At 41.2% G+C, this 24186-nt stretch overlaps 1 protein-coding gene across 33 annotated transcripts in view; it reads left to right on the top strand.

The window, feature by feature from the left end:
* The window catches only part of UTRN (utrophin), a 478290-nt gene that overhangs the window by 57726 nt on the left and 396378 nt on the right, over window positions 1-24186 (top strand). For 16 of the 33 annotated variants that reach the window (XR_011434362.1, XR_011434361.1, XM_070256217.1 and 13 more), the window contains exon 1: window positions 112-531. The exons of the other annotated variants lie outside the window; for them this stretch is intronic. Coding sequence is in view for 14 of the 16 variants with exons in the window: in XM_070256217.1 (XP_070112318.1) it covers window positions 438-531 (94 nt within the window). In the remaining 2 variants the exon portion in view is untranslated. Of the gene's footprint in view, window positions 1-111; window positions 532-24186 lie in introns of those variants that run through there. 33 annotated transcript variants of the gene reach the window in all.

The following is a 24186-nucleotide window of genomic DNA, read 5'->3' as shown; positions in this document are numbered from 1 at the left end:
CAGTTTACTCTTTGAAGTATAGTTAATATGTTACCCAACTGCAGCCTGGCTGGACACCCAGGGCAAACGCCTCTATTTATATGCATCGTGGGTGGGGAGGTGGGTGGAGGTGTCTCTTACAGCTGACGCTGTCAGAACAGGAAGCAGAGTTATCATCTCTTTGTAGAAGATCAGAAACATTCAAAGGCCCTTAGTTGTGACAATTAAAAAAAAACTCACACACAAGAAAAAAAAACGACCTAAGGAGTTTTCACTGACTGCTAAGTGTAACTTCCTGTCTGGTATGTAGAGGAGATTGGGTTAGGTTTAGTCAGATCCTCTCATGGGAAAAATAAAAGCCACCCCAAAACAGGACATCCCAGTGTGCAGTTCGCAGGCTGCTTTTGTTGTCCACTTCCTCTGCATCTTTTTCCTCGTCCTTCAAGCAGATGTAGGTGATGAGCGGCCCGGCAGCCACCACGTTTCGTTGGAAAAAGTGCAGAGTGGATTTGCCAGGGCGAGCAGCTGGCCGGGCTTGCAAGCAGTTACCAGGTAAGTTTGTCAACCTGCATGACTTCCAGCCGGTGAGGTTTTGAAAAGAGGACGTCAGCAAGGACAGATCGCTTTCAGTCACTGCTGAGCCCGATTTGTTAGCAGAGCTCTGAAGGAAGGGCCTGGCTGGTGACAGAACAGCCCTGGCTCTTCCTCCGGACGCTGCACCTCTGCAGACTCCGAATGGTGGAGACCAACGCTGTCTGCTTCAGCCGTCTCTTCCCAATGCGATCGTTTGCCAGTTACTGGCTTCTTTGGGAAAAGGACTCCAGGAACCATAAATTTCTTGTAACGGATGTGCTTCTCTTTACCTCTCTCTACTTTCAAAGTAGCTTATTATGTGCCGTTTACCGTCGGTAGAGAAAGTTTCCTCTGTGCTGGTGAATACTGATAGAGCTCATCCCATATTGTATTCGATGTGTTGTGTTGGCTAAAAGGATATTTTACTTTTTAAATTATAGAGTTCAGAGCTGATAAAGGGGAGAATCACACATTTATGCTTTTGGGGGGACTGTAAATAAAGGGGTTTTTGTTGAATGCAGTCTTGTCTAGGAGAAATGTTGATGCAGAACTTTACGTAGGATGTGGTCATGCACCTTTTTCCACTGGAATTTACTTCCACGGTGACCTACTTTTTCTCATCAGTTCAGACATCCGCATCTTGCTTTAGTATGTGTATCTGTGTACTTGTCTTATAAGCTCTCTGAGAAACAAACCCTAAATGATATGTTTTGTCTGATCTTACATGTCATGCATGAATATTGTCACTATGGAAAAACTTTTAGGCTGCATAGAATTTTTTAAAGATGTTTTTCTTTCCTTTGGAATTACTCTTTCCCTCGTAATGTTTATGAATGAGGTGGCAACCGCTTGTACGCATCATCTCTGTGGAGCAAATTTAAACTAAAATGATTGGAGCAGCCCATATTTTCTTAGTAAATTTGGTTTCTTCGCCAAGTGTAATAGATCAGTGTGCTATAATTCTCTTCTTGGGCTATTACTACTTTCTGTCTTATTTAAAGAACCATGTGGTCCGGCAGAAAGCTCAGAGAGCTTCCAGGGACTGACTTCAAACCCCAGGCACAGAAACAGCAGTTGCAGCATCGTGGCCTTGCAAAGACCTCTCTTGACTCTCACTTAACCCTCTTTCTTTCCCCCACGTTAGTAGTTTCCGTGGTCTCCTCATCTGCGTCTTGACGGTCTTGCTTGGGTCTCAGGTGTCTATGGTGGTTGAAATCAGAAGACAATTAGAAGGAAAATACAAACACACCTTCACATAGTGAGCAGACTTTTAAATGAGTAGACTGAAGCTTTAAATAGGAGCCTGGTGTGTATAGCATTCTTTCCTGTCCTCTGACCAGTCCACCAAAGGCTTTAGGAAAATAGAAAGCAGTTTGAAAAAAGAAATATTTCGGGGCATGTTATTTTAATAAAAATAGAAAACCAATGTGTACATAATTTCAAATTCCACAAGGGCCCTGGCTCTCTTCTCGTTGGTCGTTAGTGAACTGCATGTCTTCTCATGGCTGCGGCATAGTGATCTTGCCAGAAGTAGAGACAGAAAAGCCTACGTTTCATGACGGTGTTCTCCGTGGCAGCACACGGCCTTTCTGGTCTTCAGAGCAGTCTGCGTAGTAGGTTAAACCTGGAGACAAATCCTTTCCTTACAGACCCCCAGGAAGGTGGAAAGAGTGAGACCTAAGTATTTTGCATTGAACTTTCGCCAGTGCAGAGGATGATATTTCAAATGTTGCAGAAACTAAAGGGAATAAGGAAACAAATAAGACAGAATAGATTTAGTATACATATTTGCTCAAAATTAGCCTTTCAGTGTTATTTTTGAAATTGCTGGTCCTTTGCTCTCCAATGTCATGTAGAATGTGCAGCTATTGTATTTGCCTCACAGCTATCCACTGAGATAGAACAGGGCAAAACTGAGTAGATTGAAATCTGAATCTCTGTGTCTGTCTGTCTGTCTGTCTATTGATCTATCTTTGATATAGAATCTTTTTATTTCAAAATATTTACTATAAGCTTTTGTTAGATATTTCCTTTGTTTTTCTTAATCTTATTGTCTATGGACAAATGACCAATATTAAAAATAATCTAATTGAGGGAGACCAAAGTTTAGGGGAAAAAACCCTTGAAAATGTGAAATACAAAATTATTTGGAGGCCATGGGCTGACCCCACTGCCGAGTGGTTAAGTTTGTGCACTCTGCTTCAGTGGCCCAGGGTTTGCTGGTTCAGGTCTTGGGTGTGGACCTACATACCACTCATCAAGCCATGCTGTGGCTGCATCCCACATTGAGGAACTAGAATGACTTGTGTACAACTAGGATGTACAACTATGTGCTGGGGCTTTGGGGAGAAAAAAAAAAAAAAAACAGAGGAAGATTGGCAACAGATGTTAGCTCAGGGACAGTCTTCCTCACCAAAAAAAAAACACAAAACATTAAAAATGTATTTGGAGGGCTTACAGGACTCATAGGCATGTGCTGATGTACGGATGGCGTATGTCTAGATTGTCCTCAGGAAACCACCTCTGGGAGCTTGCTTTCCTGCTATCCTTTCTGCTTTCTTCTCGGTGGATAGGCCCCTATGTCAGCCCTTTCCTTTCTAGATGGACTGGTTAAAGTATTACTCAACCTTGGCTCCTCGGTAGCATCCCCAGGCTGCTGGAGCCCCATGCCCAGAAATCCTGTCTAGTTAGCCTGAGGCCTTGCCTTGCAGCGGGTCAGCACCTCGGGATGGCTGGAGTGCAGCATTGGTCGTTCCCTCCCGGCCTGGTGGCTCCTGGAGGGGCTGCTGGGGGCCCAGGCACTGCGGGGCAACAGGCCGGGTCTGCCTGTGGGATGTCCGGGCAGTCCCTCTGAGCAGAGGCGGGCTGGGCCGGGGCGAGAGAGAACGTTCTGTCCGGCTGTGGCCGGGCGGGGGTCACCTGTCATCTGGGAGGAAGCGCTGGGAGGAGCTCACGGGATGGGCTGACCTCGCGCGGCAGAGCAGACCTCTCGGAATAGACAAGGCTCCGGGCTGTCGGCTCCTGGTGAACGAGAACCTTCGAACGAGCATTTCTGCAGGGGCTGAGGTGTCTGGGTGCGATGTGGGGCGGTGGGGCGCTCCAGGAGCTTGCTGAAGGTTCCCTGGGCGAGGGTTCGTGGGAGAGGAAGGAGCGTGATTGTCTTTGCCAGCTGTTAGGGCTGCCTGACCCACCAGGTGACTGTAGCAGGATAAAGGGACACAGCGTTTAGGGTGACCAGAGGTGGTCAGATGTGTCTGGGAAAGTTTCTCAGCGCTTGTGAAGTTTTAGCTGATCTTAGTGTTTTTAAAGAAAATGAGTTGGTGGTTAGGACGACCAGGTGGAATATAATTTGCAGAGGCTTGAGAGAGAACATTGTTAAGTTGGGAGAAGAGTGGACACGGTGACTTGGCTGAAACGAAAGAATCTGGGGGGAAATGAGAAGTCTGATTAATGTGGAACTGACCAGTTGGTGAAGGGATGGGACCTGGCCTGGGTTCCCCCGCCATCAACTGTGAAAGGCCCGGAAGCTCTGAGATGGGGCTCCAACGGGACTGTCCCCTGGGGGTTGTGTTAGGGGTGTCACATGTTTTAAAGCACTTTGCAAGCTATAGTGACAGTTCCAGGTAAATAAGTTCTGTAAAAATTATAAAAATATAGTCAGTTAATAATCAGCTTTGCCTGCTAGAGTCTAGGAATAGGAAATCAAATATTATGTTCATCGCAGTACTTAAAATATATGTAAGCTGAAGCTGTGTTTTTCCTTGGCATTACTTGAAAGGTATGCCCATTGACACGGATCCTGGATCCGTTTCATGTTTCTCTTGGGTTCTTTGACCCTCCACTTAGAGGGCACCAGGTGCTTCCTGTTCTAATATTTGCAAATTCAGGATTTGGTTGGAGGGCCATCGAAAGGCCTGGTTCGAGAATTAGATAGCATCAGGGCACAGTGACTGACTTGCTCCTGCCCCAATATGTTGACCTTGATTTGAACAGTTCAATGAACTGGCAACTCAAGTGGTTTTTTCCCATTGAGCTGGAACATTCATTGTTTTGCAGAGGAAGATGAGTCATAGCCCAGTTTTACCATTGTGCCGAAGTGAAATTTTAGTCTGGGACCAAAGGAACTCAGGGCACACTTTCTGTCTAACCCACAGTGTGAAATCTGGATTGTGAGCCGGGCAGGAATTAGTGTGGCCTGCTCTGCAGAGTTGCTCTCAAGTGTTTTAATGCAATAAATTTTTGAACCCAAATCTGATTTTTAATAATGCATGTAAAATGGCTTTTAAAAATACCTTAAGAATCAGGCTCTTTCTTAAGAAAATTCAATGCAGAGTAAAAATTATACAAAAAATTGTATGGTTTCCACAAAAAAGTGGAAAATTTTCATTCCCTCTCCCCCTCCGTAACTGTTATTAATAGTTTTGTTTGTCCTGCCACTTTTTTTGTATGAATTATGCAAATGTATGGCTTTATATCTAAGTTCCCAGAAGCGGTTTTTCTTTTTGAACCAAAGTTGAAACCGTCCTCTAGGAGTGGTGTTCCATTTAGAAAAATTATTAAAATTAGTGATCTGCGTGCATACACATATCTCAGTTCATTTGCGTAATTGCTTTTACTGTTAAATTGCTGTCCACAAAGAGGAGAGAGATGAAAAGTGGTACAGAATTGTTTGAACTTGCATTGCTGCTTTTGTGAAGTTGAACTTCTCTGCACATGTTTATTGGCTCTTGGCACAAATTCTTTAATAAATTGCCTTTTCCTCCATTGCCCGTTTTCTTCCATTGTTTGGATCTCAGACTTTTACACTCTTACTGATTCTGAAGGAAATTCCTACAAAACAGCAGATTTGGAATGACTTATTTGAATTTCTTTTAAGACAGTTAATTTCCAACTGAGAAGACAGACGTGATTTCTGGGTCTCTGGGACAGAGCTTGCAGTCTTTGGATTTAGATTCTCTATTTTCTCTTTCTCTTTTGGCCAGTGTGGCAGCTGTCATCATCTCAGACTGGGCTGAGACTGGTATTTATTTAGGGGCCCTACTATTTTATTCACTTTTCACATACTGATAAATTATTTTCATAGGGGTGGTGAATCTCAGGGTTGTTTATAGAATAACCTGTTCTGCACGTAATGTGTGGGACCTGTTAGAGTGAGCAGGAAGAGACTCCGGGGTTAGAGTGACAGCTGAATTCCAGCTGTGCTTTGTGACTCCTTAAAGGTGTGTGCACGTAAGAGCTCTTGCACATTGCTTGGCGGATTGCAGGAAGAATTATATAAGTGGTGACAGTTTTTGTTAGTAGAGCCTTTTAAGTTAATACAGGAAAAAAGAATGAAGCTTAGATGTTAAATGAAGATAAGACATTAGTTTTAATGAGGCCCCTATGCACCATCATCCTGAAAATTTACCAGCTTGTCCTCATCTTTCCATCTAGATCTGTCAGTGGTTTTTCACATCAAAGCATGAAGGCTGTAATTCTATACTGGGCTCATTTAACCACAGATCCAATACGTCACAAGAAATAAGAGAGCTATATGGGACGGCAAATGGCCTGCAGTTGCTTGGAGAATATCTTTGTGGCAGGGTGCCCGAATTTTTTGCTGGATTCAAAGTTTACTTTCATCTGTTCAGAAAGGTTCTTACTGTTCGCAAGCAAGCGAGAGAAGCAGAGAGGATGGGCACTCAGCCTCCCGTATGAGTCTGTGCTGCTTGCTCTGTTTACCTTTTGGTGTCTTACATAAAAACCTTTATTTAGTCTGTGGAGAAGACTGTTTCTCCAAGTAGAGGAGAGCTGTCCTGATGGTGTGGAGACGTGATGGATTTCAGTTTCACGCCACTGATCCACCTGCCGTGAGAGGCGGGGCTGCACCGTGGTTGTAAGATAGGCATCTTGCACACGTTCTTCCAGGTCACTTGCACAGCATCAGAGGAAATGCCTTGTCAGGTAGCGATCCTCTGAGCCCTCTGAGAAACAGCTCCTCCTGTCACACCAACTCTGACCCCTTTCTTCTGGCCCAGCCGGCCCCTCGACAGGAACCTGCTGCCAGAGCGAGTCTCCTGGTCTTGACCTGGCCTGTTTTCTTGTTTGACACCTGGATTCTTTGACTTGGCTTCTGCTTCAACTCCTAGGCAGTAACTCCTTTTCTGATGTTAGTAACTCCTGGATTGTGTTTGACAGAAAAACTATTTCCCCCAACAGATTCACTTTCTCTCTGGGTAACCCCAGTCCGCCCATGCAATCTGGTATCTGACAATTCTCTGAAAACTGTTTACTTAGTTGTTAATAAATATTTATTGTCTAACTCTGGATAACCAGTGTTACAGCCAAAAAAGGACAATTATAGTGTGTGTGTGTGTGTGTGTGTGTGTGTGTGTGTGTGGTTGTGTATGGCAGTGATTTATGGGACATTTGGGAATAGAGGAGAAAAAACATCAGGAAATGAAAATACTTATATTTTATCTCTGCCGATGTGAATTCTTTAAAATGATGATCACATTCTGTCCTTATTCACATTCATTTAAAAATCATTCTGCATTTAGTAATGATGGATTTTACAGCTGGGAGGGTATGGACAGTTTGCAAGGGAGTTGAAGAAACAGTTCTCATTTCCACCCCCCATGTCCCACTGGACCCTTCTTATCTATCCCCCTCCTTCCTGCCCATTTCTTCTGCTTTTACAAGGAGAATCTTAGGTTTTATGATGAGAATTTATTTTGTGGCTAAATGAACTAGGCACTACTTTGCAAATGTCCTTGAGATTGCATTATGTGTATTTGCTGAATTTGTTGGTAGGCCTTAGGCTGCAAAATTTCTCTGAGTAACAAAATCTAAATAAAAATGAATGGTGTTGAACGTAACTCTCCCTCTTGATTACTGTAATAAAGAATTGACGTTCACTTCCCATAATTTGGGAGTCATTCAGTGGGTAGTATCTGCCTGGTGTTTTATGATGAACAGTTCTTGTCATATTGGGTTTGTAGCAGGAAGAAAGTAAGCATTGATTCCCTGTACTTTTCTAAATTTCTCATCTATTTATGTTTCTTAAATAGAGTAGTGCAGGTTTCTGTCAACTTCAGTTGCGCCACACGTGGCTAAGAATTAGATGTAAGAAAAAAAAAAAAGTAGCCCAAAATAGATGATTTAGACAAGATTTATTGAGCCCTGCTGTTTTCTGGGTCCTGTTACAGTTGCTGGGGCATTTTAAATCCGGTTTTAAACTTAGTAATTCTTTTCGCCGGCCGCCTAGGACCACTGCATATGCCCCTCAGACCAGACGGAGATTACCGTGGACATTTGTCCCTTGGAGTGTGCAGTGAGGGGACATCCATCAAGTGCCTTACGTCCTCAGTTGGTGGGTAATCAGTTTCTAGATCTAGGGCAGTAAATTAGAAGGGTAGGGGGCTTGAGTGCTGCTAAAAATGGACACGATAACGGTAGTGAGTTATGCTGATTGTCGAGGAGACGAAGAAATAAAGAGCAGCGCGGTAAAGGCTCAAAGCCAAACAACTTGGGCCCATATGGCACTATATTTTGCTATTCAAGTTGGCAAAAATTGTAAAAACCCTTAGGACGTGATAAAGCTCTTCCGGTGGTGTGACTCTGCCAGTGAGGGAAGGCAGGATGGTTTTCTGGGCTGCAGCATCCACTCGGACTGGAATCCTGCTTGCATATTTTGTTGGACCCAACTGAATTAAGACAAAGCCCCTTTCTCTGGCCCTGGAGTGGCCTGAGTTAGGCTCATGTGCCCGGCTGGTTTCCAGCTGCGGGGGTTGGTCCCGTGCAGCCAGCGTTCAGTGACTTCCAGAAGCACTGCAAATGTTCTTGGTCCTGAGCCGGCCTCTCTGAAAGTGGGCTGTGTTTGGTTTCTTCTGCTGTTAGATCCTCAACAATTCACTCCAACGCTGGGTCAAGCACACCTTTTCCAGGAATTCTTTCCCGACCTTCCCTGATAGAAAGCATTTAGAATAGCCTGTTACTGCTCTTGTAAGTGCTGTATAAATATTTGCCATTATTATTACTGTTGTTGATATCCTCATTTCAGCGATTTCTCATAAGTTAAAAAAACAGCTAAGAAAGACAGATCAGGATTTCTTGATAGAGTGAAATCTGCACATGTATTAAAAATAGGGTGATATTTACCTCCAATTTGTCAGAGGCAGTGCATGTGGGAGGAAGAGGTGTAAGCTCCATCCACAAGGAGGCTTGTCTCCTTGGCTTTCCCTCACCTGCCGTCTTCCTTTCCGACCTTGCAGCCCCGTGAAATGGGAGCTGTCGAGGCAGCCTGTGGTGTGGAATCTGGAGACCAGTTGTTCCTCCTGGCTCCTTCACGCCAACCTGTAGCCGCTGTGAGCTGCTAAGAGCTCAGCCAGGCTAGGAGCCTGTACTCGTGCCAGATTCCCCTCGTTCTCCCATGATGATATGTTATTAGTACCCTGATCCCTGTTATTTGTTGAGTTAATCTGCGCTTCGGGGAGCTCCGAAGATCACAGCATTTTGTTTCCAGGGACCTCGTTTCCTAATATATGTTCTGGGCAGATGAGACGAGACTCAAGACAGTTAAGCCCAACAATTTAATATCTACAAATAGTGTTTTATCTTTAACCTTCCTATCCATTCCTTTTCAGCATCCTAGAAACAGATGCTTAAATTGTTTAAACAGACAGTCCCCTGTTTTTCATTCTAAGGTGTCTATTTTCCTATAAACAAGATATGACTTATGTTTTTAATCCCCATCCATGAGAACAGAGGCGTCAATGGGGTATGAGGATCAGATGAAATCCCCCCAGGTTAGAATCACTGATCGCAGGACTTCCTGCGGAAATTCTGACAGCCTGATTTTTTTTTCTCCTTTGAATTCACTCGGCTGTTTTTGGCAAACATTTATTTGTCAATATTGATTGATTATAAAAATAATTATTAAAAAAATTTAAATAGGAGATAAAAATTAAATTTAGTAATTTAAAATTATTTAAAATGTGATAGCCTTGTTGGTTGAATGATTGATCTATCTACTTAGGCAAATTAGTAAATGTACTCAGAAGGCAGGTTTTATATCCCATATGGCGGATATGATCAGGTTCATTGCTGTAGGGAGAGCGTGAAGGATCGAGCCTGTCTTTCCTTTGCCCCGTCTTGTCCCGAGCACATTTGTATTTTGACTTGGGCTTCGGGTCAGACTGCCTGAATTTCCGTTCAGGTACTTCTGTATACTAGCTGTGTACAACCTAGGCAAGTTCCTTAATTTTAAGTGACCTCTGACCTCTTCTGAAAGAGGACTGTAAAAGCATTTACCCCTTAGGGATGTTGTGGGGATTAGATTACATAGTGATCCATGAAAGAAGCATTCAATACATGTTGCTAATAGTAGCAACAGTAATAATGTTACTACTCTTACTATTATTGATAAATTTAAAGTAGTTTAAACTACCTTGTATAAGAGAGCTGCTAAAATGAATCAGACTTAGCTGAATTGAAATTTGATTTTTTTTGCCCATTCGCTTTAGGTGGTAGTGAGCTATGAAATAACTAAAAGATCAGGAGGTGGGTATAAAATCTAGGTGACTCATTCTTACACTGAACAGAACTATTAAGACTTCAGAACTTAAAGTATGACATTTCTTGCTGTTCCATGGAAATCCTTATTCCTAATTTCTTGATATTAACTATCTTAGTTCGTTAAACTCAACAATCTTAGTTTGTTAAACTCTTGTGTTGTTAGAATGAGATGTTCCTTATTTCATAAAATGTTTAGTTCTTTAAAGGAAATTCCAAGTTTCTTACTCCATTGCTGAGTGTTTTCTCTTAAAAATCACAGTAATGTCAAAGAATGTTAGAAAAGAAAAAATATCCATTCCTATTTCTACTATCTTAATAGTAACTCTCATATCTTATTTTCCCAGTTAGCCCCTATAATCACATTTTAAAATAATTGTAATTACACTACTGAACAAGCAATGGATCATTGAAGAAATTAAAGAAGAAATCAAAAAATACCTGGAAACAAATGAAAATGATAGCATGCCATACCAACTCATATGGGACACAGCAAAAGCTGTATTAAGAGGAAAATTCGTTGCAATACAGGCACATCTTAACAAACAAGAAAAATCCCAAATAAGCAATCTTAAACTACACCTAACTGAACTAGAGAAAAAAAGAACAAATAAAGCCCAAAGTCAGCAGAAGGAGAGAAATAATAAAAATCAGAGCAGAAATAAATACTATTGAAATGAAAAAGGCAGTAGAAAGGATCAATGAAACAAAGAGCTGGTTTTTTGAGAAGATAAATACAATTGACAAACCCCTAGCCAGACTTACAAAGAAAAAAAGGGAGAAAGCTCAAATAAACAAAATCAGAAATGAAAGAGGAGAAATAACAACAGGCTCTGCAGAAATACAACGGATTATAAGAGAATACTACGAAAAACTATATGCCAACAGAATGGATAACCTAGAGGAAATGGATAAATTCTTGGACTCCTACAATCTCCCAAAGCTCACTCAAGAAGAGGCAGACAATTTGAACAGACCAATCACAAGGAAAGAGATTGAAACAGCAATCAAAAACATCCCAAAGAATAAAACCCCAGGACCAGATGGCTTTCCTGGGGAATTCTACCAAACTTTCAGAGAGGATTTAATACCTATCCTTTTCAAGCTATTCCAAAAAATTAGGGAAGATGGAACACTTCCTAACACATTCTATGAGGCCAACATCACCCTGATACCAAAACCTGACAAGGACACCACGAGAAAAGAGAACTACAGGCCAATATCACTGATGAACATAGATGCAAAAATTCTAAACAAAATTTTGGCAACCAGAATTCAGCAATTCATCAAAAGGATCATACATCATGATCAGGTGGGATTCATACCAGGGACACAGGGATGGTTCAACATCCGCAAATCAATCAACGTGATACACCACATCAACAAACTGAGGAATAAAAACCACATGATCATCTCAACAGATGCAGAGAAGGCATTTGACAAGATCCAGCAGCCATTTATGATAAAAACTCTGAACAAAATGGGCATAGAAGGAAACTACCTCAACATAATAAAGGCCATACATGACTAACCCATAGCCAACATCATACTCAATGGGCAAAAACTGAATGCCATTCCCCTGAAAACAGGAACGAGACAAGGATGCCCTCTATCACCACTCTTATTCAACATAGTACTGGAGGTCCTGGCCAGAGCAATCAGGCAAGAAAAAGGAATAAAAGGAATCCAAATAGGGAGGGAAGAAGTGAAACTCTCGCTGTTTGCAGACGACATGATCTTATATATAGAAAACCCCAAAGAATCTATTGGAAAACTCTTAGAAGTAATCAACAACTACAGCAAAGTTGCAGGGTACAAAATCAATTTGCATAAATCAGTAGCAGTTCTATACTCCAATAACGAACTAACAGAAAAAGACCTCAAGAACACAATACCATTCACAATCGCAACAAAAAGAATAAAATACCTGGGGGTAAATTTAACTAAGGAAGTGAAGGACCTATATAATGAAAATTTTACAAGGCCTTTCTGAGAGAATTGGATGACAACATAAGGAGATGGAAAGACATTCCATGTACATGGATTGGAAGAATAAACATAGCTAAAATGTCCATTCTACCTAAAGCAATCTACAGATTCAACGGCATCCCAATCAGAATCCCAGTGATATTCTTTACAGAATTAGAACAAAGAATCCTAAAATTCATATGGGGCAACAAAAGACCCCGAATTTCTAAAGCAATCCTGAGAAAAAAGAACAAAACGGGAGGCATCACAATCCCTGACTTCAAAACATACTACAAAGCTACAGTAATCAAAACAGCATGGTACTGGTACAAAAACAGTTGTACAGATCAATGGAACAGAATTGAAAGCCCAGAAATAAAACCACACATCTATGGACAGCTTATCTTTGACAAAGGAGCTGAGGGCATACAATGGAGAAGAGAAAGTCTTTTCAACAAATGGTGCTGGGAAAACTGGAAAGCCACATGTAAAAGAATGAAAATTGACCATTCTTTTTCACCATTCACCAAAATAAACTCAAAATGGATCAAAGACCTAAAGGTGAGACCTGAAACCATAAGGCTTCTAGAAGAAAACGTAGGCAGTACACTCTTTGACATCAGTATTAAGAGGATCTTTTTGAACACCTTCTCAGAGAAGGGAAACAATAGAAAGAATAAACAAATGGTACTTCATCAGACTAAAGAGCTTCTTCAAGGCAAATGAAAACAGGATTGAAACAAAAAAACAACCTACTAACTGGGAAAAAATATTTGCAAGTCATATATGTGACAAAGGATTAATCTCCAAAATACATAAAAAACTCACACAACTCAACAACAAAAAATCAAACAACTCAATCAAAAAACGGGCTGGAGACATGAACAGACATTTCTCCAAAGAAGATATACGGATGGCCAACAGGCACATGAAAAGATGCTCATCATCGCCGATCATCAGGGAAATGCAAATCAAAACTATACTAAATATCACCTTACACCCATTAGAATGACAAAAATATCTAAAACTAATAGTGAGAAATGTTGGAGAGGTTGTGGAGAAGAAGGAACCCTCATACACTGCTGGTGGGAATGCAAACTGGTGCAGCCACTATGGAAAACAGTATGGAGATTTCCCAAAAAACTAAAAATAGAACTACCATACGATCTAGCCATCCCACTACTGGGTATCTATCCAAAGAGCTTGAAGTCAGCAATCCCAAAAGTCCTGTGCACCCCAATGTTTATTGCAGCATTATTTACAATAGCCAAGACATGGAAGCAACCTAAGTGCCCATCAACAGACGAATGAATAAAGAAGATGTGGTACATAAATACAATGGAATACTACTCAGCTGCAAAACAGAGCAAAATCATTCCATTTGCAATAACATGGATGGACCTTGAGGGAATTATGTTAAGTGAAATAAGCCAGCGAGAGAAGGATAATCTGTGTATGACTCCACTCATATGAGGAATTTAAAAATGTGGACTAAGAACAGTTTGGTGGATATCAGGGGAAAGGTGGGGTGGGGGGTGGGCAGAAAGGGGGAAGTGGTGCACTTACAACACGAATGACAGACATTAATCTACGACTGAAATTTCACAAGGTTGTAACCTATCATTAACTCAATAAAAAAATAAATAAATTTAAAAAAAAGCAAAAAAAAACAAACAAAAACAAAAACAAAAATAAAATAATTGTAATTATATAATACTCCTAACTTTTTGTTCTGGTATTTTAGTTTTATATTATTTCCTAAGTATTTTTGATGTTTCTGTTAGGTAGTTATTCTATAATTTATTTGACTCTTTCTCTGTTTTTTGATATTTAATTTATTCCGGGTCTTTCACCATTATGAGTAATAGTGCAGTGAAAATTATCTTTATTGATCAGTAAAATGAGATAATAAAAATAATTACCGTAGCGTTGTTGTGAGGATTGTATGGATTAATGGATATGAAGCAGGGTTTCTCAGCCATGGCACTATTGCTGTTTGGGCCAGATAAATCTTTGCTCTGGGGACCGTCATGTGCGCTGTAGATGTTTAACAGTATCCCTGGCCTCTGCCTACCGTTTTGACAAACAGAAATGTTTCCAGACATTGCCAGGTGTCTCCTAGAGCACGGAGTGGCTCCCAGTTGAGAACCCTGATGTGAAAGATTTAGAACATCCTGGCCCTGCTCCAGTGAGTTCTATTCACTAGTAATATTTGCTATTACTATTACTGTTGTTGGTGTCATTCTTCATTTCAGTTATTTATTTCTGATAAGTTCCTAGAAATAGAATTTCTGGGACAAGTGGTTTAATTTTAGGGTTTCTGACATGTATTACTAAATGGTCTCTAGAAAGGCTCTGTTAGGTTTAATGCCTCCAGTTATATATAAATATGTCTCTATCTCTGAGATCCAGCCAGTATCCAATTGTGGGTACCACTTGTTGTTTTATTTTCAATTTCTCTAATTACTGCTCAAGACAAGTATTTTCTTTTCTTTTTTTTTTTTTTAAAGATTTTATTTTTCTTTTTTCTCCCCAAAGCTCCACGGTACATAGTTGTATATTTTTAGTTGTGGGTCCTTCTAGTTGTGGCATGGGGGATGCCGCCTCAGCATGGCTTGATGAGTGGTGCCTTGTCCGTGCCCAGGATCCGAACCGGCGAAACCCTGGGCCTCTAAAGCGGAGCTCGACAACTTAACCACTTGGCCACAGGGCCAGCCCCAAGACGAGTATTTTCTATGTTTCTTCACTTGTATTGCCACATCTGATGATTCTGGTAACGGCCTTTGTTGGCTTCCCCCATTTTTTTTTTTTTTGAGCAATTTTGCCATCCACCACTTGAAGTTGAAAAGTCATATCCTCTATAACCAAGTCTGTGTTAAATTTCTTTTCTTGATCTTTAATAACATCCAAGTTGAACATTGTTGATGTCTTTCAGATTATTGTGTTTTTGTTGGTTCAGATTAAGAACAGTAATTGACAGTGTCCCATATAAGGAGAACTTTCAGGATTTAAATATAAGGTGATGTCCTGTTTTTTGAAGGATAATTTTGTGGAGAAGCACCCAGCTTTGTATTCAGTGACATGTGTCATTTATCAAAGGTGCTTGCCTCTGGCTTACTTTTTGGAAATAGTCCCAGTCCAGCTATAGCCGAGGCTGGTGCTGCCCTGCTCACATCGTCTGCTTTCCGCACTGGTGCTTGGGGACTTCCAGCTGCAGGCGTCTGTGTTCCTTGGCTTGAGGGCGTTCTCTGGCTGGAAAAGCTCACACCCAGGGTTGGCCGGGAGTGCCAGCCCCCAGCAGCCCACACCCAGTGACTGCTGTAGTATAAATCTGTACTATATACGTGTATAGTATAAATCCGTACCAGCTCTCTTGCATCTCAGATGACCTGCCTTTGAGATGAGCATTTGGCCCTGGTTTTCTCAGTTGAATTATGATTCAGTGGTAACTTACTTGAAAATGACCCTTTTATTGGCTACCTTTCCTGTCCTGTCCCACTTCTTCACCATCCACCAGTGTTTCATGGGGTCACCTCCAAGATAAACTACTTATATTTGAATCCTTGTCTCAGTATTTGCTTCTGGGGGGTGGAACCAACCTAAGATGTTTGCCAACTTTTCCTTTGACCGTGACCTTTTCCTTTGACCTTGATGAAAGAAGAGGAAAAATCAGGCCAGGAGAATAGAAATCTTTTGAAGACCTGTCTGTATAGGAAGGAGATAAATTTAATTGATTCAAGAGACGACTTGGACAAGTAAATATTCTAGTTACTGCAGCCCAGGGTGTCCCAAGAAAGAGTCTCTGGACTGTATGATGGGGTTAAAGCCACAGCAGGATAGCTTTTAGTGTCCCCACCTAATGTGAGTTTCCACCCACTTGCTTCACACCATGGAGGGATGCAGGCTTGCTGGATTTCAGAAAGACTGGTTTTTAGTTTGTGGCTTTCTCCACATAGAGACTGATTAATATTAGGAAGAAAAAAACCTCCTCATCTATAGCTTTCCTAATTTGTCCTTGTGTTTGAGCTAATTGTTAATGCCTTGGGAAAAACTTATAGCTTGCAGCTCTGCTAGCTTGGCGGACAGGGCAATATTAGTTTCAATTTCAGGCTTAGTCTGGAGGGCTGTGTTTGAATAAAACCATCCCAGAGTTGAGGGAAAACCACAGTGGTCTTCTTCTGGATGCTAAAAGGGACTTTGCATGACTGATAAGGAAAAAAATGCCTTTTAAATTAGAGGCACAGGTCATTTCCAGGGCTTTTTGTATTATGCTGCCACTTCCTTACTCACATTTAAAGAATAAAAACAAAGGCCCAATTAATAGTAATAATAACAGGAATGGAAACAAAGAAAAGAAAATGAGTAAAATAACTACAGTTGTAAATATTTGCTTTGTTAGTTAAAAAAAGTCAACTAATTGGAGCTGATTTCTAAAAAGTCAAATTTGGCTAGCATATAATAGCTAAATTTCTTTAACTGGGTGGGGTTGGAATGTTGAGGCCCTGATGTGGATGTCCCAGGCCAGGGTGGAAATTTCGCCTAAGGGCACTTACTGAAAGAGCCCTCTGGGGAGGGTAGGTGAGCGGCACCTACATGGGCTCCTGTCTCCCTGAGCCACCTCGCACCCTGCCGTCTGCTCATCGCCCAGCTGTGTTCTGTCAGTGCCCCCTCTGCAGATGGCCGACTTCCAGGAGCATTTGTCTCAAAGTCACATAGCTAGTTTGTTTCTTTGCCAGCAAAATGTTGACTGTAGTTTCTAAAAAGCTGAGGTCATTACATGGTCTTCAATGACCTTAGCTGTAAGTGAATGCGACCCAGAGTGGCTCCAAATCAATGTTGGCCCGCATAGGTTTCACAGTTTCCATGTGAAAGTTCTTCCTTTGTTGTTTGGGATTAATAACTGAATAGGATGTAAAGCCAAATGATTTCATTGTTGAACACAGACTTGAAGGTCATGAGAAACTGCCTGTTCAAATTAAACTTTGCCGAGATGTGGTTAAAAGGTCTCCATTAACACCTGGATCGTTTTTTGAAACAAGGCAGAGGAAAAAAAGAGAGAAAAAAAGGGAAACATCCTTCTTTCTATGTTGTGAAAATTGATTTCAGCTACATCAAATGATGTGTTGGGTCCTTACGATGGGGGACCTGTGAGGCTGAGTTTGCACTGTGAGTAACATTTTAAAACAAAGGTGTCTATTGAGGACCTACTGTGTGCCAGGTTGTTCACAATGAGTTTGTTGTGCCAAGAAATGTGGTAAAGAATTAGTTGTAGGTACACCTACTTTGTTAAAACTTGATTTTTAAGTTTTGTATCGTGTTGATTCACTATTTAAAATAGGATTTCGAATCAAGTTAAGTACTTAGCACTTTGAATTTTATTATGTCTTCAAAAGAATTTAATAGTCACACATACCAATGGATGAAAATACAGTAGTACTGAAATTTAAGAATACAGAGACCCAGGCTCAGGAAGCACAATATCTTATAGAACTGTATCTTGTACTTATCTTCTATGTATTTTCTAGGCTTTGGAGTCAGAAGTTAGGAAAAGCTTGTCTCCTTGTCCGTATTTACTTTTCCCACTTGGATAAGGAACTGCCCTAGCTCTTGGCTATATATTTATATACACATGTCCATTTGTATGATGAATTGCCACAGATCTAGCATCTATAACTTTTACATCATAAAGACAGATTCACTTTGAAAGTGACACACTGAGAGCCTGGTTTTCCCAGGACTGGTGCGTCGTGAAGTGGTTGAGGGGTGACTGGCCTGCCTGGTTGGGTCCTGTTCGCTCCTGTGTTATTAGTATATCTCCTTGCATTCCGGTTGGGTCTTCAACCTCCTCTCCCCGCGCGGCTTTGAGGCCCTAAGTCAGCTGGTAGGAATTTGCTTGTGTGGTAGGAATAACTACAGATGGCTGGAGATACAAGGTGCTCATGTAACAGTTCCATTAGAATTTTTCCGTGCTTAAAGCAAACAAACAAAACAAAATGAAAAAACCCCTAAAACATTATAATTTTATTGGAGTTGAATTATCCCTGTTCAAGAAGAAATTTTCTTACATGGCTAACTCAATTTCTTCTGAATGATTAGGACTTTTCTCCTTTTCCTAAGGATACATCAGGTTATTTCTTTGGTAAATCAGTAAATATTTATTATATTTATGCTGTATAAGGGACTATGTGAGAGGCCAGGGAATAAGACAGTTTCTTTCTTCAGGGAATTAAGAATTTCATTAGGAAGGGAGATCAACAGGGGCATGCATGTATATAATATTATTAACTTCCCAACCTCCCCAGATATTTTGTTATAAGTAAGGAACAAAATATGTGAATTCAAAAGGTGGGGGTGGCATGGGTATGGGGCTGGTGGAAGAAACTCTTTCGAGGGCTCCTGAAAGAGGGGACCATTTGCTGTGGAAACTGGTGGCAGCCTGGGGCTGGAGGAGAATGTTCCAGTGGAGGGCATGGATCGTAGGGATGGTTACAGGAATGCATGCTGAACACCATACTAAGTAGGTTTCTTAACCCTGCGACGTATAGATGTACCTGATTTCGAAGACAGGGGGATGTTTGGGAGGTTCTGCGTGCAGAATTTCATGATCATAAGAAGCTAGTCTTTCAATTAGGATGCACGTGGGAGGGTGGACAGTATGGGAGGTGGTTGTCCAATGTTGAGGGGAGGATATTGAAGACCTGGCCATCGGGGTTGATAGCTTGGGGATATCTCGGCTCTGCTGAAGAATTAAATTGAGTTATGGCAAAGTTCTCTTCGTGATTTTTAATGTTGAAGATGCTGCTGCCAAAAGCTGAGCTCACTCTTCTTTTGGGTGTATCTGACTGAAAGAATGTGTGTGTGAAAGATTCTTCCCTCTTGTTGCACTGACCTTATCAGTTTCTCGTTCAGGAGCTCAGGTGATGCCAGCAGACAGGGCTTCTGATGGTGACCGGCTTGTTTCCCTCCACTGTCTGTTTTGTGCTTTTCCTAGTTATTTCCCTCGAAAGGTAAAAGGAGGTGCTCCGGCCGGGTTTCATCCCTCCGGGCCGGTTTGTGTGGGATTGCCCCCTGCTCACGTTTGTTGTCAGTTGCTGCTGTGTGTCCTTTACCCAGTTGGGGCGAGAGGCCTGGGCACCTGCAGCCTGCTCTCCTGCTTTGTGTTTCTACTTCTGACCTCGTGGTTCCAAGTTTGTGATTCCCGGGAGGGACACGTGACCGAGAAATGTTGCAGATGAGTGGGTGCCTTCTTTTCCTATTGCTGCTGTAGCCAATCAGCTCAAATTCCATGGCTTAGCACAGCACAGGTTTGTTATCTTAGAGTTCTGGAGGGCAGAAGTCAGGCTCAGGTCTCACTGTACCAAACTCTGAGTGTTGGCAGTGCTGTATTCCTCCCGGAAGCTCTAGGGGAGAATTAGTTTCCTTGCCTTTCTAGCTGCCCACGTTCCCTGGCTTACAGCCCCTTCCATTTTCAAAACCAGCATGGTGGGCCGAGTCCCTCTCAGGTTGTAGTGGATAATTCTTGATTTTCTTTTTTCTTTTTTTCCTTTTTTTTGAGGAAGATTAGCCCTGAGCTAACATCTGCCACCAATCCTCCTCTTTTTGCTGAGGAAGACCGGCCCTGAGCTAAAACGCGTGCTCATCTTCCTCTACTTTATATGTGGGATGCCTGCCACAGCATGGCTTGCCAAGCAGCGCCATGTCTGCACCCGGGATCCTAACCAGCGAACCCCCGGGGCCGCCAAAGCGGAACGTGTGCACTTCACCACTGCGTGACTGGGCCAGCCCCTTGATTTTCGTGTTTTTAGAAAAAAGAACCTCTGCACAAGGAATTTAGTATGGAATTCTCCCATCATTCACGCTTGTCTAAAATAAATTTCATCACTTTCTTTTTTGGCAGCTGACATAAATACTTTTTAAAAATAATGTTAGAAGAAGTTTTCTTCTTTGTGTGTGCGTGATGTGTGTTTGATGACCGGGAGAGGGAGGGATGACTCAAATCTTGTCGACTTCAGGGCCGGTGGAGGGCTGAACTTCCGGAATGGGCCATGAAGAGCGGACTTCACTTGGCTGTGACGAAACACGTAAACCACTCGTGCTTCTCCACTTTCTCCGCTTTATTCTGAAGCCATTTACTTCGGTTAATGTGATTTCATAGTTTCTTTCTCAGTGTCATCTGGCAGGATGTTATTAAGGAGAAACATCCAACTTGAGTTTGAAGTGTATTTGGGAACAAACCAAGTGGGTAGCCCAACTAAAAGTGGAATTGAAATGACTCATTTTATGAAAAGTGAGGCAGGTCGGAGGTTAGTTAGCAAGGGGTTTCTGTGTTCGTCTGTGCGCTCGGTGATAGCTTGGCGTTTGGAAGGAATTGGTTTTAGGTGAATCGGATATTGGTCGGGCAGATGCTAGAGACTGTATGCTCATTGCATTCCATTGCTGACCGGAGAACCTGGATAGCGTAATTATCACATGAATATGAAAGTTGATGTGTTATAATAGCACAGTTCATGGAACTGGAGGCTACCTGTGGGAGGTGTCACTCCAAGAAACCTCTAGCTACGTTTTTAAGAAGGGGTCATATATGAGTCAGGGATTCATTAAGAAAATACTTCCAAGACACATCACTTAGATCCACTGCTTCTTCCCTGTCGATTTTATAGATATGACTTTAATTTTGTAGCTATGATTTTTCTGACGTCCCCCCCAGTCATCATTGTATAGACAATGCAATTCTCACTGCATATTTGGAATTTTTAGAATAATAATATTTAGAATGATGTTTAGAAAATGTACATTTCTGAAATACTCAGAATATTACTCAGGTTACTGTTAGAATTAAAGTAGGGTTTTGTCCAGACAAATAGATGTAAGTTTATGACCTCCTAACTTAGACACTGCCTAAATCTTTTGTTTTCCTACGATATATTTGATTAGCTTTTATTTTCAAGGAGAAACTAATCTTCAAGAAGACGGTTATTTGTTGGATGAGGGCCAAGAGAAAAAATCTAGGAATGTTAAGCCCCTGTGTAAGGGGAAGTTGGTATTTCTTTTATTGCTGGTAATCCTTAGTGATCTAAGGATTGAGGCCCTATAAGTTTGTGCTTCTCTTCCTTTTCATTCCCCGTAAAGAGCCATCACACAGGCAATTGGGAACTGTGACATGGACATTTAAGATGGCCTAATGCAGGACATTCGTTCCTTCAGTTTCCTCATTCTGCAGCATATAGAAGAAAGAAAGAAAACCCTGGGATGTAACAAATAAAAATGACATGAAGTAGAGAACACTGAGTCTGGCTTGTAGTAGATGCTCAATAAATAATTTTTAAAGGCATGAACCAAATAGCTTGTTTGTGTACGTGTTTAAAGTTAGTGTTTATAGGATGGAGTCTGTCTCTCTCTCTTTGTCTTAGGAAAGATGTTTGTGTTGTATCTACGGGAAAGAGAAACATATCTTTACCATTTATAGCTGTAAATCATAAGCTTAAAAATAAGATTAGCTTAGGGGCTGGCCCCGTGGCCGAGTGGTTAAGTTCGCGCACTCCGCTTCGACGGCCCAGGGTTTCGCCGGTTCGGATCCTGGGCACGGACATGGCACTGTGCGTCAGGCTGCGTTGAGGCGGCATCCCACATGCCACAGCTAGGAGGACCCACAACTAAAAATACACAACTATGTGCTGGGGGGATTTGGGGAGAAAAAAAGGAGATTGGCAACAATTGTTAGCGCAGGTGCCAACTTTAAAAAAAAATAAAAATAATAAGATTAGCTTAGTGTAATCCTGAGAATTACAGAAGAGGACCTAAGAGAGATCTAATGACTGTTCTTTCGTGATGTAGAAGGTATCTCTTTACTGTGTTTGAGAGATTTTGTTTTATCTGATCCTTTTATTTCTGTCTTAACCTTTCATAAAATGAGACCTTATAATATTCTTTTAAGATAATGTTGGTAAACTTTTTGAGATCAGAGAGTCATTTAAAAAATTGATGGAAACTGTGAAATTTCTGCCCCCACTCAAAATCACCTATGCAAGTACATAATTTTTCTCATAACTTCAAGAAGTTTGTATAGTTACTCAAACTTATCCAGATATGGAGCAAAATATGAACTTTTGTTCATGTGTCCATTTTATTCATATTTGCTCATTTATTTCCACGGCTTTTAAGATTTACAGGATTATCTGAGAGAATGCTACCCTTGGTTGTTTTTGTTTTTAAGCAAAATAGTGTGTATATAATATATGTTTAAAAAGTCAAACATTTCATCCCATAAAAATCATATTCTACCCCCGGGGGAGATAAATCCCCATCATTAGATGATTTTATTTTGGTCCATGTGCATATGCTAGCATATGTATTATAATATATATTCATATTATCTATTTTTGAATAAATACAAGATCATGTTATTTATGTTTTACAGTTGTTTCTTTTTTGGCTGAGCTATACCTAGAGTCCCTTTCCATGCCAGTATTGGTAGATCTAGTGTATTATTTTAAAACACTATTTCACCCTTTATTTAACATGAATATAATTCTATAGACGTTGTAGGTTGACTTTATATTTATCATGGTTGGTGGCAGAAATAAGAGGAGAGTAAGGGACTCCTGGTCCGAATGACATCTTAGTTGCTCAAACTCTGCTCTGTTCTTCTTCTCAGCGTGGCTGTGCGGGGCTGGGGGAGGCAGAAGGTTTGAACAGAGGGGTTGTTGGCTAAGCAACAGGCCTCCATCTAACAGAACACCCACTGTCAGGGTTTCCAATGTTTGAACCTCAGCAGAAATACCACTTGTATTCTGAAGTCCTTTGTTTCAACTACATAACTCAATAAGAAAGAAAGTTTCCTACTATTCAAAATAGACACTGTTTAGAGGCCAAGTTTTGCCTTTTAAGGCTGAATGTGCTTTATTTTAAGCTACTCTTTCTTCTCAAGAGGACTGGTATAAACAAGAGGAGGGCCCTCTGGTATTTCTACGCAAAGCATCAGTAATACTGTTTCTCTTTAAGTTAATTATGTTTAATCCTGCTTATTTACTTAGTGTCTATTGCTGTAGCACCTAAGAGCTCAGCATTTGGCACATAGGACTGAGGAGTGGAGGCAGCTTGTCGGGGTGGAATCTCTGTTTCAACTCTTACTAGCTGAGAAACCTCAGACAAGCCGATGAACTCTCTTGCCTCGTCTGTAAGGATCCTCATAGTACTGTCTCACGGTTGTTGTGAGGAGTAAAGTAAGACAATGCAAGGGAAAGGACAACCCAGAGAATGGGAGAAAATGTTTGCAAATCATGTATCTGATAAGGATCTAGCATCCAGAGTATATAAATAATTCTTACAACTCAGGAATAAAAGGACAAATAGCCAAGTTGAAAAATGGGCAAAGATTTCACAATACACAAATGGCCAGTGAGCCCTTGGACAGATGTTCAACATCATTAGTCTTTAGGGAAATGCAAACTAAAACCACAATGAGATTGTACTTCACACCCGCTGGGATGGGTATAATAAAAAATGCAGGAAAGGACAAGTGTTGATGAGGATGTGGAGAGATTAGAACCCTCATACACTGTGGGTGTGAATGTAAAATGGGTGTGGTGGCTTTGAAAGTCTGGCAGTTCCTCAAAAAAGTTAAGTGTTGAGTTATCATCTAACCCAGCCATTCCCTTTTAAATGATATCCCCAAGAGAACTGAAAACACACGGCCACACCAAAGCTTGCACATGGATGTTCATAGTAGCATTATTTATAATAGACAAAAAGTGGAAGCAACCCAGATGCCCATCAACTGATGATGGGATCAATAAAATGTGTTCTCTCCATACAGGGGAACATTATTCAGCTATAGAAAGAAATGTGGTATTGATAGAAGTTACAGGATGCATAACCCTTGAAAACATAAAGCTAAGTGAAGGAAGCCTGGCACGAAAGGTCACGTATCATATGATTCTGTTTGTGGGAAATGTCTAGAATAGGAAAATCTGTAGAAAGTAGATTAGTGGTTGCCTAGAGCTGGGGGGAAGGGAAGGAATGGGGAATGACTGCTAATGGGTACAAGGTTTTTGGGGTAATGAAAATGTTCTGGAATTAGATAGTGATCGTTGCATAACTTGGTGAATATACTAG

Source organism: Equus caballus, chromosome 31 (assembly GCF_041296265.1).
Source record: "Equus caballus isolate H_3958 breed thoroughbred chromosome 31, TB-T2T, whole genome shotgun sequence".
Classification (NCBI taxonomy): domain Eukaryota; kingdom Metazoa; phylum Chordata; class Mammalia; order Perissodactyla; family Equidae; genus Equus; species Equus caballus.
The sequence above is the reverse complement of the archived record's forward strand: the minus strand, read 5'-3'. Positions and strand labels throughout refer to the sequence as shown.